General features: G+C 45.3%; 1 protein-coding gene across 3 annotated transcripts; it reads right to left on the reverse strand.

The window, feature by feature from the left end:
* Positions 1 to 10,201: 10,201 nt before the first annotated feature.
* Positions 10,202 to 16,958, reverse strand: Fst (follistatin). Of its 3 annotated transcripts, none has more exons than XM_021180265.1 (6): positions 16,509 to 16,958; positions 14,342 to 14,533; positions 13,676 to 13,894; positions 13,103 to 13,327; positions 12,201 to 12,428; positions 10,202 to 11,448 (listed from the first exon to the last, which is right to left on the reverse strand). In XM_021180265.1, the coding sequence occupies exons 1-6, from the start codon at positions 16,591 to 16,593 to the stop codon at positions 11,366 to 11,368; spliced, it is 1,032 nt and encodes a 343-aa protein (XP_021035924.1). In that variant the 5' UTR covers positions 16,594 to 16,958; the 3' UTR covers positions 10,202 to 11,365. The 3 variants fall into 3 exon arrangements, with proteins under 3 accessions (XP_021035924.1, XP_021035923.1, XP_021035925.1); XM_021180264.1 differs by having other exon boundaries at positions 12,201 to 12,431; XM_021180266.2 differs by lacking the exon at positions 10,202 to 11,448 and adding an exon at positions 11,461 to 11,713 and having other exon boundaries at positions 12,201 to 12,431.
* Positions 16,959 to 18,944: the final 1,986 nt, after the last annotated feature.

The raw sequence follows: 18,944 nt of genomic DNA on the forward strand, positions 1-18,944 counted from the left end.
GACATTTGAGTAAACTTTTAAATGTGCAATTTATCTTTGACAACCTCTAAGTTTTCATACAGAGACAAATGTGTCCATACATGCTTCAAGTACATGCATGAGAATTTTGAAAACAGCTCTAGCTGACTTGCAAATTTCTAATGTTCAATGTTGAATGAGACAAACGGATGCTTGTTTAGGCCCCTAAAGAGCTAAAACCCAACACAACAAAACAATCAAACAGTATGACTGTTACGATGTTATATTAATCTGTACTTTTTTCTTATATCCTTGTATACTGGTGAAGAGAAATATTCACTTCCTTCTTTCTTCTTTTTTCTCCTTTTTTTTTTTCTTGAGGCAAGGTTTCACTTTATTATTTAGCTTGTCCTTTAACTAGCAGCAAACCTCCTGCCTTAGCTCTTAAGTGCTGGGATAACAGGAGTGGCCTATATTCCTGGCCTGATGTGGGAAGCCACATAAGCCATTGCAAGATGGCCACCACCGGTAAATTCGGGTAAACAACCAATGTGCGCATGTGCATAAGGGTTTCGCGCATGTAAATGAGGTACTGAAAGCACAACCAATCAGGTATAGACACGCCACTCCTCGGCCTATATAAGCAGTGCCAGTTCTGGGGATAAATGTGTGCAGAAGAATCCTGTTGTGGTGTCTGCCTTGCTGGCAAGTCGGGTGTCCACAGCCTGACCTTTTCTATCACCTAGAACATCTGGCCCACTTCACAAACATGGATCTGACCTTCCCACGGGAGTTTGTTTTTCCTGCTCTCAGAGCACTCTTAGTTGCCTACAAGCCTTTCTTGGAGCTTAGGTGGAGACTTGGAATACTTATTTGAAAACGTTCCCTTCTGCACAGACCCACTGAAGGCTACCGTTCTGATTATCGCTCTGGCTGATCCTCTAGGACACCCTTTTCTTTGTGTTTCTGTTGTCGCTTGTTCCTTTGCCGTGTGTCTCAGCCGCCATCCCTGCATCTGCCAATTCTGTTGAAATAGCGTGGAAGCCAAAGAAAAGATACGGCAACTTGCCCCAACACTCTCCACTTACTTCTTTGAGACAGGATCTCTCATGAACATACAATTAAGTTGGTGGCCGACAAGCTCCAGTAATCCTCCAGTTGCTGACCAGCACCGAGCCAGTGTTACAGGCATATGAAGCAGCGCCTAGTTTTTTCACCGGGGAGATGATGGGCTTTGAACTCTGGCCCTTAAGCTTGCTCTGCAAGTGTTCTTTCTCAGGGAGCCATCTCCCCAGCCCGTTATTATTTTTGATGATCTAATTGTATCTACCTGTCCTCGTGGCTAAGATTTGTGGAACAGCCTTGCTGTAATCTTTTACTTCTCTGTGATGAATTCCAGTTTTCCCAGTTAGAATCTAAGCAACCCTTACGGAGACTTAGTTTCCCTAATCAAATGTTTCCCCGGTATGCTTTGATTTGACAGGACTTTAACTGGGGAATCAAGCAGGACATGTCATCCCTTCCAGAGGGGTAGCATGTTCTACGGGTGTATCTTAGAGGGCCAGTGTCTTGTCTTAGAAGACAAAGTGTGAGCTGAAACTCGAGCTTCGGACTCAGGCACAGAGATCCGCCGTTTAAACCCTGATGGTGATGGGATATGGAGAAATGGATGAACTATTGTGCACCGGCGAGCAGGAGAATGGAGCGTGGAGGTCCTGACCCAGGAACATGGAAGTCGGTCAGATGACACGTGAACAGAGCGAAGAAGTGTCAGGATAATGGGAGAAAGGTAAGTCGGAAGGGCATCTCCCTTCTAAAGGACGCAGTTGTTGCCAGCTTTGCTCCCAAAAAAGGTGCCTGCGTAACATAGTGCTGTCTAGCAAAGAAAAGTAGAACACTAGATTGGTATGTGTAAAAATTTCTAAGTTTTAGATATAATAAACTAAGGTAAATTTTCATGGTTCTGTGCCATCAAATAAAATTCAAGTCAGTCAGGGCCTGTGGGTTTCCTGCTTGCTTTCCTAGTGAGAGGCACAGAGTTCATAAAGAAGATAAAGAGGGGGCCTAGCACACACAGAAGTGGATGCTCACAGTCAGCTATTGCATGGATCACAGGGCCCCCAATGGAGAAGCTAGAGAAAGTAACCAAGGAGCTAAAGGGATCTGCAACCCTATAGGTGGAACAACATTATGAACTACCCAGTAACCCCTGGAGCTCTTGACTCCAGCTGCATATGTATCAGAAGTTGGTCTAGTCGGCCATCATTGGAAAGAGAGGCCCATTGGTCATGCAAACTTTATCTGCCTCAGTACAGGGGAACGCCAGGGCCAAGAAGTGGAAGTGGGTGGGGGACTTTTGGGATAGCATTGGAAATGTAAATGAAATAAATACCTAATTAAAAAAAAAGAAGATAGGGAGGTTAGGAGATAGGAGGGGTGGGCACTAAGAGCCTGGAGAAGTGTCAGGTTAGCAGGGCAGAACATAAAGAAAGGGCCTGTCAGAGAAGGGCTGAATGGTATCCGTTGGGCTCCTTGTCTTGGAAATCTTGGGAGTCCCTGGTGATCTTTGGAAACCTCTTCAGAAGAGTACAGGAGAAAAGTTCAAATAACAGTGTTTTGGAGAATGCCTGAGGTGCGACAGTGGTGGCCGAAAGTGATGACTCTGCCAGTGGTCTCATCTATAGGGAGATGCAAGAAGGTGCTTTATAAAGATCTAACCAAGTACACACACACACACACACACACACACACACACACACACACACACACACCTACCTTGAATGAACGAAGTAAATTTTACTATTTATCACTTTTATTATTTATATATGACTACATATTATTTCAAACTAATACCATCTTAAAATATGAAGTACACACACACACACACACACACACACACACACACACACACTGTAGAAGGAAGTGTGTAAAAAGACAGAGAAGAGAGATGCGGTAAAAAACACAGATAGAGAAATAAGGCTCTCCAGGACTGAAAGGAAGGAACTCACTATAGTATGGGATTGAGTGGACCTGGGCTACTGACTCAATGTGGGGAAACCCTCTGGGTTCAGTAGATGAGTGATGGACACTGACAACAGGGAAAAAGGGAGGGGTTGGAAATGCGAAAGAGGTGAATGTGAGCCTGTGCTGCCCACAAAACATATGCTGAGGTTAGAGTTCTTGGAATTCTAATAAAGTCATCCATGAGAACTCTGGGTTCTGCTGGAACCCCCAGGTAGATGGAGATCACTCAAGAGAGTTTAAAGTCATCGCAGGAAAGTTCTTTGTTTTGCTTTCTGTTCAAATGACCGGAAGGGTTTATTTAAGCGCAGAATTGCAGTCTGTGAATTTGGTTCAGTGATACAGAGATAGAGTCCAGCCATAGTTCCCCCCCCCCCCGACTTCTTGCTGAGGCCCAAAGTTCTTGAGAAAAGGCTATTCAGTATAGCCAGAGCCCCGAGTCCTTGAGCAATGAAAGCAAGAGATATTTAGTGGGAATAAATCTAGCCACTCTCCAGGCACTGTATCTTGCTTATATTTGAGAATTTCAGTCTTTTATGTCAGTAGGAGGGGGAGCTGGAGGTTCAGGTAGCACCACACAGCTATTTGGAACATTCTGGAGTTGTCTTCACAATCTTGTACTCTGTGAAGCTTGGGTTCTTGATTATGTAGACCAGTAGTTCTCAACATGTGGGTCATGAACCCCACAGAAGTGGTCTATCAGATATCCTGCATATCGGATATTCATACTACGGTTCATTCATACTAGGATAACAGTTATGAAGTAGCAATGAAGTCATTTTATGGTTGAGAGGGGGCAGTCATCACAACAAGAGAAACTGTATTAAAGGGTTGCAATATTAGGAAGGTTGAGAACCACTGATGCAGATGATGGAAAAGAATTTCAGGACCAGTCAATAGGAAGCATTAATGGAGTTTACAAGGAAAAATTTTTTTAACAGATTTAAGCACCACCTTTAATAGAAAGAGAGATATTTAAAAAAAAAAATAAAAAAGGGCAGATACTCAGATATGAGTGTAGGCTACTGGTGGTGGGGGGTTGTGCTTAAGCATCTTAGCAGGAGTCAAGTATGCAATTTTGGTGCCTTCTGAAGTTAATTTGTTCAAAAGTGTTGAGGAGTGTTCTTCCACTTCTCTTTGGCGAGATGGTAGTGGGGTTTCCGAGGTGTGGTGGAGAGGATTACAGTTGATAAGGTAAAACCGAAGGTCACAATGGTGGCACAAGGGAACTAAGACAGCTTTAAAAAAAATACTACTATTATTATTTTTTACCTGTAAATGGTTTATAGACTTGTTTGTGGGGTTCCCAGAAAATTGCAGGTTTACACATGGGAACAGAGTAAGGCCAACCAGGTCACATATGCTTGACTATCCGGCATGACTGCTTGCTTTCTTAATTTCTTACTTGAAATATCTCTATATAGATGGAATGTTATTTCTATGTAGGCAAGCAAATTTTGTTAAAGGTGTTGGCCTTCCTGACTTTTATCCAGTCTCTGAGGTCAGGCCACCTTTCCTGTCCACATTGACTTCCTTTTTACACTATTTCTGTGCTGCCTTAATGCCACCAGCTGGATGCATAAATTTCCCAAAGCCCATTTTGATGATGTCGCCTTGGGCACTGATCCTACAGGAAAATCAATGTTAGAGTCCCCATTCTCACTGCCTTTTCTACCACTCAGTCCCTGTTACCTGTAGACATCAACTCAGGCCCACAGCATTGTTAGGGAACTATACGGAATTTTTTTTCCTATTCCTCTTATACCATCATCAGTACTATGAGCTGTGTACAAAGGTCATGGAACTGTCCAACTCAACTTTTTTGTTGTTGTTGTTGCTGGAAGAGATCAAGATTTAGACTTAAAAAAAAAAAAACTGGACTCAATTTAGAAGCACAGTTTTGGCTTTAAAAATGTTTGTGGGTAACTGAATTTTTGCCTCAAGTTTCCACTGGGAAACAGTATATCTCAACCTCTTCCTCACCCAGATTTTAACTTTTTCCTCTGCCTTCTCACTGGGACCCAAAATTCTTGAGAAGAGCTTATTTGCTGTAGCCAGAGACCTGAGTCCTTGGGGAATGAATACAAGAGATATTTGGTGGGAATCTATCTAGCCACTAGCCTTGCCAGTTGGTTCCTTGGCCATAGTCTTAAAATAGAAGAATGACATAGTATAGCTTTGCCAGGACGACATTTGTTCTAATCCAGAGAATATGTTTTTAAGTGTTTGAAGGACTCTGCCACAGGAATCTTGATGGCACCAGCCAAGATATCTGAGGCTCAAGGATGGCAAACCCCAGTCACCATCCAGTACTCGTGGGGGGATTCCAGCAAAATAGAAGCTGGGATTTGGGCATGTCTGGGCAGGTCTGCTGACTACATAGGGCAAGCATGCCTGGAGTCTATTTACATAACTACTTTTGGCTGAGGTAGGACCGTGTTGTGCAGCGACTGGAAACTGGGATGGGACCAGCAGAAATGTGTCAATCTTGGGAGGCAGGCTTTGAAAAAAAAATCTCCTTTAATAAATGAGTTTCATTAGTCAACAGGACTCTTTCTAACCTGACAATCGCATAGTTTGTATTAGCATATTGGATACCGTGTCATTGGTCTGCTCTAGGGATCTATAGATCTATAGATCCTCTCTAGTGATCTATAGCCTGTGGCAGGGCATTGCTTTTGTTTATTTAACTAGCAAGAATTAAGCTGACTGTGTGAATAAAAAGATACAAGGCACATTTTGAGTTTTGGAAAAGCCTGACAAGTGACTTCTTCTTCTTCTTTTTTTTTTTTTTTTAAATAAAATTTACAGGGAATAATATCTCTAAGTCTATTTTAAAAAAATAGTACACTTTTGCTGTAGTACTCAGAACTACTTAGTTTTGTTGAATACCATCATGGGTAAAATAGTTTAAGTTATATTTACCCTTCCTTCAAAAATTATTTATGCTTCTACTTCAGGTCTCAGTTGGTATCATTTCTCATTTATTAATATTAGGTGGTAAATCACAATAGCAATTGTTTTCTTTAGCTAACAGTAATCGTAAACCTAGGGGAAGAAGTTTATTTACTGTCCATTTGGGGTGCCAGCCACTGAAAAGAAACAATTTATACATAGACATCCGGAGTCTTTTAATGCTCATGGCGTTACTCTGAGATGAGTACTTATTTATCCTGACTTTAGAGATAAAGAAACAGACCCAGGAAGGCTAAATGAGTTGGTCCTTTGTATGGCAAACAGTGGGAGAACAGCAATGTTGGGTATTTGGAGTGTTTTACCCTCATTTTAAAGAAAATGCTGACTCTCCATTTGGGTAGTTTATTTTTCAGAAATTCTCTTACTCCCAACATTAATTATTTAAGTTGAATTCCTGACTCTTGGAATTGTTTTCTAGGCTTTTTTTTTTTTTTTTAAATCATATCAAAGAAAGTTTTGAGGTTTCTTTTTTTCTATTTTCTTTTTTCTTTTTCTTTTTTTTTTTTTTTGTTGTTGTTAATACTTGTTTTGCCTGTTTGTATGTCTGTGTGAGGATATTGGAGCCTGGAGTCACTGACAGTTGTGAACTGCCATGTGGTTGCTGGGAATTGAACTTGGGTCCTCTGGAAGAGCAGTTAGTGCTCTTACGCATTGAGCCATATCTCTAGCCCAGATTTTTAGTTTTTGGCCTTTTCGTTGTTGTTGTTGTCGTTGCATTTATTTATTCCTCTTGTTCGTGTGTTTCTGTGTGTGGGTACTCTCTCACCACAGGATTCGTGAGTGGGGTGGTAAGAGAACATTTATTTGGAAGTCTGTTCTCTTCTTCGGCCAAGCTGGTTCCAGGGGCTCAAACTTAATTAAGCTTGGCTGCAAGTTCCTGAGCCCACAGGGCTACCCCATTGCTGGCGCGCTATGCGTGTTTTAGAAGTGACCTTGCATTTTCCTTTCCTCCACGGACGAGGACTAGATGCCCACCGTGCACCTTTCCTTCCTGAGAGCGGTGTCTGAAGAATTTTTAAGTTTTCATTTGGGTATATTTTCAAGGGTACAGGAAATTTGCCAAAAAATGATAGTGCTGAAGATCCCTCCAGGTCTTTCACTGAGACTTGTCTTCGGCAGGCAGCACCGTCGGCAGGCAGCAGGCTCCCTTTATCTTTTTGTACCGTCTTTCACTATACTGGATATGAAGGCTACAATAAAACATAGAATACTTTTTAACGCCATTTAAAGATTATAAGTAGATTTTGCTCTCCCCTCTAAAGACTTCTGTATATCCTGACTGTAGGCCTGTTCCTTGACATAATTGCAGTGCAGTCATCAGGTTTAGCATGTTTCACATGGAGACCGGGCCTTTTCGCTGGAGAATATTCTGAGTCTGCGAATTAACTCAGTTATGTCTTATAGCATTTCCGTCTTAGGCACATTCTTTCAGGTGCCTTGTACCTGTCTTGTTTGAGGGTGGTTTCAATTAAAGTAGATTTAATTTTTGCCATGCCTGAGAAACTGTATTCCATATAGTATACAAAAGACTACATTCGAGTGACACTTGGACAAAAATTGAGCTTTTGACTGATTTTTTTTTCATTATCATTTCCTATTCTGCAATTCCAAAGTAGTCATACTAATATTAAAATTAGTTACTAGCCACTGTTTCTCTTAATAATATTATTATTAGATAATTTTTTACTTGCATATTTTTTGAGTCAGAGTTGGAATTCCAGTTATAATACTTTTAACCATTAATTTTAAAAGAAATATCTAGGGTTGCAAATGTACCTCAGGGGTAGAGTGCTGACCTAGAGACTTCTTCTCTTCTCTTCTTTGTTGCGGGGAGAGAGGCGTGCTAATTAAGCTGTGTAATATTAGTGTAAAGTATGAAACTCTAAGGGGAAACTTGAGATACAGTTTTGTTTTAAAAAAGAGGCATGGCAAATATAGAATACAATTTTAAATAAATAACCTGGATGCTGTTTAAAAGGAAAGCTGTTGGATTTATCACTCCTGCTTGCCAAGAGCTACCCCGGGGCTGGTTACCTCTGAGCTTTTCACCCTGATGGTCAATGGCAGCTTTAAAGAAGCCACAAACCCACCTGAGGAAGGGCTGTGAACCTGTATCTGGCCGGTCCTCCTTTCCTTCAGAGAGGCCCTCCCTAGCAGAAGCCAGAAGCTTGTCTGCCTCGCATTGGGGAAGCTCCTTGTCTGCAGTCAATGGCAGTTGGTTAGACTTTTGCATCCTAACTTTCCCCTTTTGTGGGAATCAGAAACACAACTCTCATGGCTCCTGCTCATTACAGAAATGCCCGCCCTTGCTTCTACTCAACTTCTCCTTTGGTGACGAGTTGAGAGCCAATGGTCTCTGATAGTAATTTTTAACTAATCATTCATAACAGAAAGGGATAAACAAACCAGCCAGGACCTTGGTCTTTGAAAGAGCATCCTTGTTTAGCACAGGTGAGATGGATTGCTCTTGGCTCTTTCTTTCCCAGTTTTCTTCACTCCCTCCCAGTTTGCACCTCATTGGCATTTTAAATACAGTGTTTAGATTGAATATGAAACACACAATGGACTAAAAACCTGTGTTGATGATTTATCCCATGTAACACAGGGGCCCCTGTTTCTGTTCCAAATAACATCCTAAACCTCTACATTGTATCACAAAACCCTCAAAATTTTAATAGTTTTTCTCCTACCTTCAGTGTCATTATTCAGGGTGAATCACAAACATCATGGTGGAAGTCTCTCCTTCACCTTCCCAGTGTTCCATTACTGCCCAGTGCGGTACTTATTACTTACTGGAATGTTGACTGCGCTTCTCAGATACATATCGGTCTGTTTCTACGTTTCCTCGTGTTGTATGTGACTGTTCTTTAATTTTAAAAGCCATCTCACTTTTATTTATGTGTATGTCTGTGTCTCTCTGAGTGCTCACACGCATGTAGGTGTCCATTCAGGCCAGAAGAGAACACTAGATCCCTTGGACCTAGAGCAATAGGTTGCTGTGAACTGCCTGATGTGGGTGCGGGGAACTGCATGCTGGCCCTCTGGAAGATCAGCAAGTGCTTTTAACCGCTGAGTAAACTCTCCAGCGTGTGTTGACTTTTAAACAATGGGAAACATGCTTTATCTAGATGAACTTACAAGGCTCAAGGCTGTGACAACTAAGACCAGCATCACCATGTTCATAAGGACACCATGACAGATGTCGTTCGGGAAGCAAGTCACATCTTCAATGTTTGGCCTGTGGCTATTAACACATGCCTGTCCTGTCAGAACTGCTGGACCTCTGGCCCCCTTCGTTCACACTGATTTGTCTTAAGTGTTTCCACACTTAGTTAGGGCTGGAGAGATAGCTCAGCAGATAAGAGCACTTGCTGTTCTTCCACAATACCAGGGTTTGGTTCCCGGCTCTCACAGGGCAGCTCACAATCATCTGTCACCCCAGGCATAATCATTCATGGAAATAAAAATTTTAGAATTTTAGTTTATGTGTTCGCTGCATGCATGTATGTGTGCCATGTGCATGCCTGGTGAAGGATCCTATAGAGAGAGCTCAAATAACAGATGTTTGTGAGACTCTCTGTGGGTGCTGCAAACCAACCCTGGCTCCTCTGTAAGAGCAGAGTACTCTTAGGTACAGAACCATCTCTCTAGCCCCCCCCCCTTTAAAAAAGGAATCTGTTTTTGTTTTAAATTGTGTGTGTGTGTGTGTGCATGTGCACCTGAGAGTGCAGGTACCCTCAGAGCCCAGAAGAGGGCACTGGATCCCTTGGAATTACAGTTAACAGGTGGCTCATAGCCCCCTGATTTGGGTTGTGGAAGCCTAATTTGGGTTTTCTGCAAGTATATGGACTATAAACTCTTAACCTCTGAGCCACCTTTCCAGTCCTGGGGTGATTAAAAAAAGATTTATATTTTTTATGTATTATGAGTACAGTGTTACTGTCTTCAGAACACCATAAGAGGGCATCAGATCCCTTTAGAGATGGTTGTGTGTCATCATGTGGTTGCTGGGAATTAAACTCAGGACCTATGGAAGAGCAGTCAGTGCTCTTAACTGCTGATCCATGTCCCCCTCCCCTGCCTCCCTCCTCAGGATAATTTTCATCCTACCTCACTTTGTAGCACCCTTTGCCCCTCACCACTTAATATCAGTGGTCCACATACACCTCAACACATGTATCACGAACATTTTCATTCACAACCAAAATCAGTTCTTTTTTTTTCCATCACCAGAAACTGAGACCACTGGCTTTTACATTTTTTTTTTTTTATTTTTTCACTCATCATTTATCTACAAATACACATTATAACTTTTATATACATTGCACATTTACATGGTAGAAAAGTACAAAACTATATATTTAAATGAATTTATATTTAACTTGCCATGTTTGAAAATATAAAATTGCATCAGAAAAAAGTATTATGAAAAGCAAGAAACTTGAACTGATAAAGCTTTGATGGAACTTTTAGTGACACATTGGTTGAGAAAGAACTAATTGAAAAGGTACAGCTGACTAGCTCAAAAGAAACACTGAATGACAGGTTGAAAAGTGTGTCTTTCACCTCTCTTCAGTCTCCTGACACCCACATCACTCTATGTCTTTGGATCTGTAACATCATAAAAGCACATCTCTAGAATTTTAATGTCTCTCTCACCCTCTCTCCCAACGTTCACCAGAACGAGGGGATGGAAGCAGACATTTCCTCTAAGATGCCCATCCTCTGTACCTTGTATCTGTGGCAGAGTTACGATGCCTTTTGGTCAGTCAAGATTCCTTGTAAACAAAACCCGAAGGATCAGGTGTGTACAGATTAGGCAGCTGAGAATCCAATAAATAAACATGACAGAAACTGACATGCAAATTTGTTAAAAAGGTGGAAAAGAATCTAACAGTGAGATGCGGAGAGAGACAGGTGGGTGTGCATAGTGAGGAATGGACTCAAATGGTTTACAAGGGGGAAAAAAGAAAACAGTTTTACTTTACAAGCAAGAGACCTCACAATAAATAACAACTGCTCTTCCTTTCACGAATAAATTTCTTCAAAAAACAAGGTGTACAGTCAACCAGACACTTTTATGTATAAATTATAAAACATGACACAGTATAAATAAATGTCTACAAGTCTCAACTATAGGCCTCATCCAGTAGACCACGAAATGACCATCTCTCCATGCCCAGTGAATAACAACGTGGCCTGGGAGAGAGCTTTAGGACAAAGGTCCTTTAATGTATAGTTTTCCCCCCCAAATAAATAAGCATACACTTATTTACATTATGAACAATATATTTTTTCTTCTTTTCTATCTTTTTTCTTTCCTTTATTATTTATTATTATTATTATTATTTATTTTGTTGTGTTTTGTTTTGCCCAAAGGCTATGTCAACACTGAACACTGGTGCGGAGTTTACCAGTCTAGAATGGAAGAGATAGGAAAGCTGTAGTCCTGGTCTTCCTCTTCCTCCTCTTCCTCCGTTTCTTCCGAGATGGCTAGATGGGGAATACAGGGGGAGCTGTTGTTTAAATACGGATCACAACAGCGCAGAAGCAGCTCAGTGTACGTTTTCAAAGCCCTCTGACACAGCCACATTACAGCGTTGCATTTTTACATGACTTGCAGTGTGATGCTTTTGTTTGTTTGTTTGTTTACGCAATAAGTTTACTTTAAAGAAAAACAACCAACCACCACAATCTATGAAGTCAAAATTGCAGAAAGTTCTGAAGAATCAATGGCTCAGGTTTTACAGGCAGATTCCTGAAATCAGATAAAAAGCGCTCTTGTGTTCTAGGTGTAACTACTTTGACTCCTTAAATTCAGAGTTAGTAGGTGGCAACTGCGTTAAGCCGCAGCCCAGGTGTGATAATATATAAAGCTGTCTTGGAAAGAACAAAACAAAACAACCAGACTTTTGAACGTTTGAAGCCGTTAGTTTAAGATTCCGGTGTTAATGAGGCAACAGCAAAGCAAAGTGCCAGAAGGAAGGAATGAGCATCAAACAACGGGACAAAGAATTTTCATAGGCAACCGACCCAGTGGCAGGCCACCAGGTAGATCCATCCTAAAAGCCAGGAAACACTGCAGAGCATTTTGGCTGAGGGATCAAGGGGTTGCTGGTGAAATTTAGCAGCTACCTAGTTTGAACAGAACCAGGTTTACACAGCAAGGTCTGAACTGTCCATTCCCCAGGCAGGGCTGGCCTGGAAATGCCCTATATTGCAGCAAGGTTAGAAATCACACTTACAGTTGCAAGATCCAGAGTGCTTCACTTCAAGAAGCACGCCAGAAGAGCAGGCAGCTTCCTTCATGGCACACTCGCTGGCGTACGTGGCATTGTCACTGGCACAGACTGGCTCATCCGACTTACTGTCAGGACACAGCTCATCACAGAGAGAGCAGCGACCTCTGCCAACCTTGGAATCCCATAGGCATTTTTTCCCGCCGCCACACTGGATATCTTCACAGGACTTTGCTTCTAGGATAAACACACCTGTGATGAGCAAACTGAGTGTCTCATTTTTTTCTCCCTTTCTTCCACTCCCTATCCATATACATACATACATACATACATATATCTATATATGTACATATGACATATATATATATACATATATATATACATATATATAATCAATAATGGGTTAATGGCAGTGTTACACAAAACTGCTTTACAATCTCTTTCACATACACCCACACAGACACATAACATGCTTTCTTGGATCTTATAGAACCACACTAAAAGTAATATTCTTTGGGTCAGAATCTCACAGTCTCCTTGAATTAACTATGCATCTGATTATTTCCTACAAGTGGGATTAAAAAACAAAAAACCAAATTCCATCAATTACTGGAATCCGGTAACAGGTTTTAAGAACTGTTAAGTAATTATTTTTCGCTTCCAGCAAGTCTGGCACTTTAAAAAAAAATGTGTAAAATTGTGTGAGTTCTAAGTTTTCTAAGATAGAAAAATTGTTTTCTGCTTCTTGCTGGCGTGTCAATGCAACTTCTAGGAGACAGTGGCTTTTCAGGAGGAATGTTTAATGGATTTGTTCATTGGTTAGCCCCCACACTATTAAATCAGTTTTCTTTTTTTTTTTTAACTTTCCCGTCTTTTTTTTTTTCCTCTCCTCAATCCAGAATACCTACTGATACACTTTCCCTCATAGGCTAATCCAATGGATCTGCCCAGCAAGCAGGTGGCCTTTCTCAGGTGGCAGGCGCTGGAGTAAGTCACTCCATCATTCCCACAAAGGTACTGTTCAGAAGAGGAGGGTTCTGGGCAAATCCGATTACAGGTCACACAGTAGGCATTATTGGTCTGATCCACCACACAAGTGGAGCTGCCTGGACAAAAAACATCCCTACAAGTCTCTGGAGAAAAAGAAAAGAAAAGAGAAGAAGAAGAAGAAGATGATGATGATGACATTTCAAACGGCATCTTCTGGTCCTTGGGGAGTAAGCAGCTGATATTATGAAGGAAATCATTAAAAGCAAAATATCCACATCTTAGCAGGCATCTGGGGAGCCTGGCTGTTTCCCAGAGGATCTATGACTCCAGGCTGGCTCCTTCATTAATTATCCTTTAGGAATTAGATAAGAGCCCCTTTATTTGGTATTACTATTCCAATTCCCGGGCTCTTTATGTAGACTGTACTATCTATCACCCTTGGGTCTTCAAGGATCTTTCAATGTATAGAGATGCTGAAGGGTAGGACCTACTTTTACATTTGCCCTGGTACTGCACTTCCAGTTCCGGCTGCTCTTTGCATCTGGCCTTGAGGAGTGCACATTCGTTGCGGTAGGTTTTGCCATCCAGCCCACACACTGGACCCTTCCAGGTGATGTTGGAACAGTCTGGGGCACAGACGCAGCGGGGTTTATTCTTCTTGTTCATTCGACATTTTTTCCCAGGTCCGCAGTCCACGTTCTCACACGTTTCTAGGAGTTGGAAAGAGGCACACATTCAAACCAAGGCCAGGCAGTTGGAGGGTCAGCCTGGGCGGAGTGGGGTGGTATGGTGGTCTCAGATGTCTTGAGCAATCATGCATCCGAGATGGAGGGCCCCAGACAGTCTCCTGGAAGGGATAAGGGGGTTGGGGACCTCAGGCCAAGTCCTGTATCCAAATTCTCTCAAAGACCACACTGGTTGATCGCTTTCATTACCATTCTCGGCTAAGAAGCCTGGGGACTGACCTCTTCCGACCTTGTTTTGCCTCCAGCGCGAGCAGAGGCAGATTCCACTAGCTAACTCCACTCCGGGTAGAATTAAAAAAAATGGAGAAACTGAACAAAACTGACAATCCTAAGCTTCAGTCAGCTAGTAGGAACGCTGAGGGCAAGACGCCCTCTACTGAGGGCCTGCCGCCTAGGGGAGAGGAGGCCCACCTTTACAAGGGATGCAGTTGGGGGCGCCCCCGTTGAAAATCATCCACTTGAAGAGAGTGTTGTCGTTCACATCCTCCTCGGTCCACGAGGTGCTCAGCCGGCCGGTGCTGCAACACTCTTCCTTGCTCAGCTCTGTCTTATACAGGACCTGGCAGCGGCCGTTCTTTGCTTGGCGGAGCCAGCAATTCCCAGCTGTGAAGAGACAGGGATCAGTAGGTGAATGAGTGAGCCGTGGGGTAGTGGGAAGGAAGGCTGCTTAGAGCTGGGCAAAGAGGCCTGGTGGGGCGGGGAGCAAGTGATTGGGGGAAGGGGGGGGCAGGAGAGGGAGAGTGGGATGTGAGAGGGAGAGAGGGATGTGGGAGGGAGGGAGGGAGGGAGGGAGGGAGGGAGAGAGAGAGAGAGAGAGAGAGAGAGAGAGAGAGAGAGAGAGAGAGAGAGAGAGAGAGAGAGAGAGAGAGAGAGAGAGAGAGAGAGAATGAATATGAATCTCCAAAGGGGAGAGTAGGGAAGGACCCGTCACCGAGGTGGGAGGTGGGCTAGAGCAGCCGCCGCTGTGCCCCAGCCATATCAATGCCAGTTACCAGTGACCCAGACACAACACGTGCAGCTTGCATTGACTTTTACTAGACTGTTTACTTTTATTCGTCCCATTTCATAACCTGCAGCGACTGGAAGACCAGATTAAAGAACCTGACAAAAACAGGATGCGACGGATGTTTTTACATGTCGGTTTCATGTAGGCGGTAAGAGAATTATTTGTGACAGGGGTTAAGAAAGTAAGAGAGGGGAGACGTGGAAGGGAGGGGAAGGGGGAGTGTAGGGAGAATGAATATGAATCTGCAGGAACAGATCAAGCATAAAGACACTTGTGAAAAATGAAAGGAAAAAAAAAAGCAGTCGGGCCCAGCCTGGATCTGCCCTGAGCGGCCTCGAGGCGCAGCCCGCCCGACGGGCCCGTTTTGCAATCGGCCAGCCCGGAGCACGCCCGCAGCCACCGCGGTCTTTCGAAATCTCCGAGGGCTGCTTTCTCTGGCGCCCACGTCCCGGCACCCAGGCAGCGCCCCTATCAGCAAGGCCGGTAGCCCAGCCTAGTGTCGGGCAGACGGCTAGGGCCGGTGCCCGGGAGGGCAGCTTACGACACACAAAACCTTACCGCTCCAACAGGCAACGCAGCAGGGTTAGAACCGGGAGGCGTCTACCGGGTCACACATACCTACCTCATGTCTCCCAAGAACCTCTTTACAAATAGTTTCTTTCCCTGTCCCTATTTAATGTGTTCGGACTTTGGGCAAGCAGACATCTCATGAATCACCAAAGTGACTCCAGAGTAATTGTCGTGAAGCTGCGGGGTTACCATTATTTTTAAAAAAGAAATCCCGCCTGGAGACTAATTGTAATAAAATCAATCCATTTTTAATTTTAGAAGATAAACTTCAGAAATTTGCTCTTTAATCCAGGTCGGAGTCTAAATAGCTTGTGGGCTGCTTGGTTCACAGAAGTTAACAGGAATGAGGCAAAGTGGAGAAAACTGTAAAGTACTTAAAACACTTCGGGCTAATAATTTGGTTTGTCTTTCTTCTTTTTCGCGGGGCTTGGGGGAAAAGAGGTAGAAGGAGCATCCGCTAAGCGTAAAACTACCTCCCTCTAAAAATTTCAGTACCCACATTTCCAAGTTTGGGCAAAGTTTCTGAAACCACGTCCCCCGGCCACCCAAGAAAATTCGGTATCTCCCATCCCCCACCCCGTCATTTTTTTTTTTTTTTAAAGAGTCTCCCAAAAGATATGGAAGGAGGATGGATAGATTGCTAGTAGGTCGACTGTAATCTCCAGGCTACGGATGCTCGCCCTTCTCCGGAGCCAGCCAGGGGAGATAACATCTAAAATCATTAGGACCAGAACTTGGAGGGAGCATCTACCCCTAACTACTGAGGCTCCAGCTCCTCCACTCAAGCCCTTTCCTTTTTGAGGCTAACCTGGCTCTAAACTCCGCTCTCTATCCTAAAGTGTCACTGCTTTCAGTCTTTCCCTCCCGTTCCGTTCTACAGGAGTAGCCGGGTGGTTCCAACATCTTCCGAGAGCAGCGTCGGTCAGAACAGACCAAGTGGAGACAGCAGAAAAGTAGAACCCGTGCCCCAGCCGAGCCTCCGGGCGCATCCCTTCCACTCACCCTGGGCGCTGCGGTCCTCCATGAACTGGCAGAGTAGCAGTAGCAGGAGGCAGAGCCCGCCGGGCTGGTGCCTGGCGCAGACCATCCTGGGGCAGGCGCGGGGCGAGGAGCGCGGCGGCGGGTGGCTCGGGCGAGCGGCGCGCGTCGCAAAGGCGAGCGGCGGAGGGCGCAGCGATCCCGGCGCAGCCCCGCGCTCGCCACCGGCCGCCCGCGCGATTCAATGGACGTCAGAAGCCGGGCGCAGCCGCGCTTTAAATCTAGACGGGGGTCTCCGAGGTTTGCGGTGGGCGGTCTCCCAGTGTGTGGGGCTGTGGGAGGGCGGCCGCGACGGAGGGTGTGTCGGCTCTTTGGGGGTGGGGAGCTTTTAAAAGTTCAGTGTGAATCAGGTGACATTTCCCACCTTCTGGAAACCCTTCCCAATTATCTGTCGGAGGTGCCCGAAATCAAAGCGGCAGGAGGGGAATCGCCGAGTTCTTATTTGCGTAGGAGCGGGAGGGGAGGGGGGAAGGAGGCAGGGGCGGGGGCTGGGGGCGACGCGTCGGGGGTGGGGAGGAACATCCACTTCAGTCCTGCACGCCGCCGCTCGGAGCCGGCGCGCCCGGGGTGGCGTGCGAGTGTGTGTGTGCGCGCGTGTGTGCGTGTGCGCGTGTGAGTGAGGGCGCTGGAGGAGGCGGCCGGCGGAGCGCGGGGACCCCGGAGGACCCCGGGAATGGGTCCCCAGCACCTCTGCTCCAGGGCTCCGGGATGAGACTTCTGCAACCCGCCGTAGGATCCCGGAGCTGCTTCAATGCCCCGGGGAGCAGTTTCAGGAGCCTCCCTGCAGAGCCTTGGCGCGGGGTCCCGGAGACGTTTTGTGTCCCGAGGTCTCTTACGTGTCTTACTTTGCGGCCACCCTGCCAGCTCCCCCTCCTCCCACTCCCTCCCGCGCCCCCTCCCCCCCCACCCCCCAGCCTGGAGTAGGTTGCTAAGAACCCCGATCCCCGGGCAACTTCCACCCCGGCCGAGCGCTGCGGAGACGCGGCCCTCGGGCTCCACAAGTCAGAAGCAAACAAAAATGTTTAACACCTCGGAGCCGGCCGCCCCCGGCAGTCTCGCCCTCTCCCTTTCTTTTCTCCCCTTTCACTTCGTCGCGTCTGGAGTCGCAGCCCCGAGCGGGGGCGCCGACGTAGGCGGTCTGCCCCCCTCCTCCCCCGCTCCGAGACGCCCCAGTTTCTGTCCCGACTCCCTCCTCTCTCTCTCTCTCTCTCTCTCTCTCTCTCTCTCTCTCTCTCTCTCTCTCCTTCTCTCTCTCTCTCATTTAAAAAAAAGATTGCACCATGATAAAGAACTTCTGCAGCCTCAGTTTATTGAGTGCAATGCCTGGCATTCTTCGCCGAAAGTTGGCGGGTCTTCTCATTTATAACATTTTCTGGCACGGCTGAATGAAACTGAGGAGGCGATATTTCCTTTTATATAAAACGATTACTTCACGGAAAAGGCTATATTGTTTATTTCAAAGCTGCCTTTTAAATTTCTATTCTTTTCGCTTCTGAAGCCCGAACGACAACAAACAGCGAACTATGCAGACAAAATTCTTGGACATTCCCAGGTCATTGGGATTTGCTCTTACGGATTTCAAATTCGCCCTTCTTCTCTAGCCCCCGCCCTAGCCACCCCCCCTCCCGGTCCTCCTCTCATCCTCCACCCCCATCTTCCATCACCCTCCTCCTACCCCCTCCACAACTGCAAATAACTCAGTGATAACAGATTTTTTTCCACCAACTGCAGGAGATAGTGCTAATCTTTTAATAAAAGGTCCCATTACAATGGGATCTGTCTGGACAGACTATAATAGATCCCGAAATACAGCCGTGCTAATATTAGAAGACAGTTGTTTGGGTGCCTCTCAGACGGGCCCAAGCCCCCCTTTGAAAGTGGGCATGAATCACAAAGCCCCGCGGCCGCCGCACCTGCACCGCGCGCATTCGGTGCAGCAGGCTGGTAAAAACGGGTGACCTCGCCGCCGCTTTTTGCTTTATAATTACAGTCATGAGGACGGGAGCGGCGGGGAGGGGAGCGGGTGACCCGGGAGAGCCGCTTTTTGCTCACTTTAGACGGCTCTGGGGCTTCACATCCTTCTTAATCTTGCCAGATTCATTTTGTCTGTTTCTGTCTGTCTGCCTGTTTGTCAGTCTCCTTCCTCTTCAGGCTTTTTCCTCCCTCCTCGCTCCTCCCACTCCCCACATCTCTCTTTCCCAGCCCTTCCCGGCTTCGGTCTCCTCTCCCTCTCCCCTAACTCTGCCCATACTCTCCCTCCCCTTTCCTCGCTTCCTTTTCTCTTCCCTCCAACGCATTAATGTGGAGTTGTTTAGTGCCCTCTAATGGTAGGCGACATTAACAATTAATAGCAAACTGTCCCCCTTGCAGGAGCTGCCACTTAACGGCAGAATTTCAAAG

Source organism: Mus caroli, chromosome 13, assembly GCF_900094665.2.
Source record: "Mus caroli chromosome 13, CAROLI_EIJ_v1.1, whole genome shotgun sequence".
NCBI classification, from domain to species: Eukaryota; Metazoa; Chordata; class Mammalia; order Rodentia; family Muridae; genus Mus; species Mus caroli.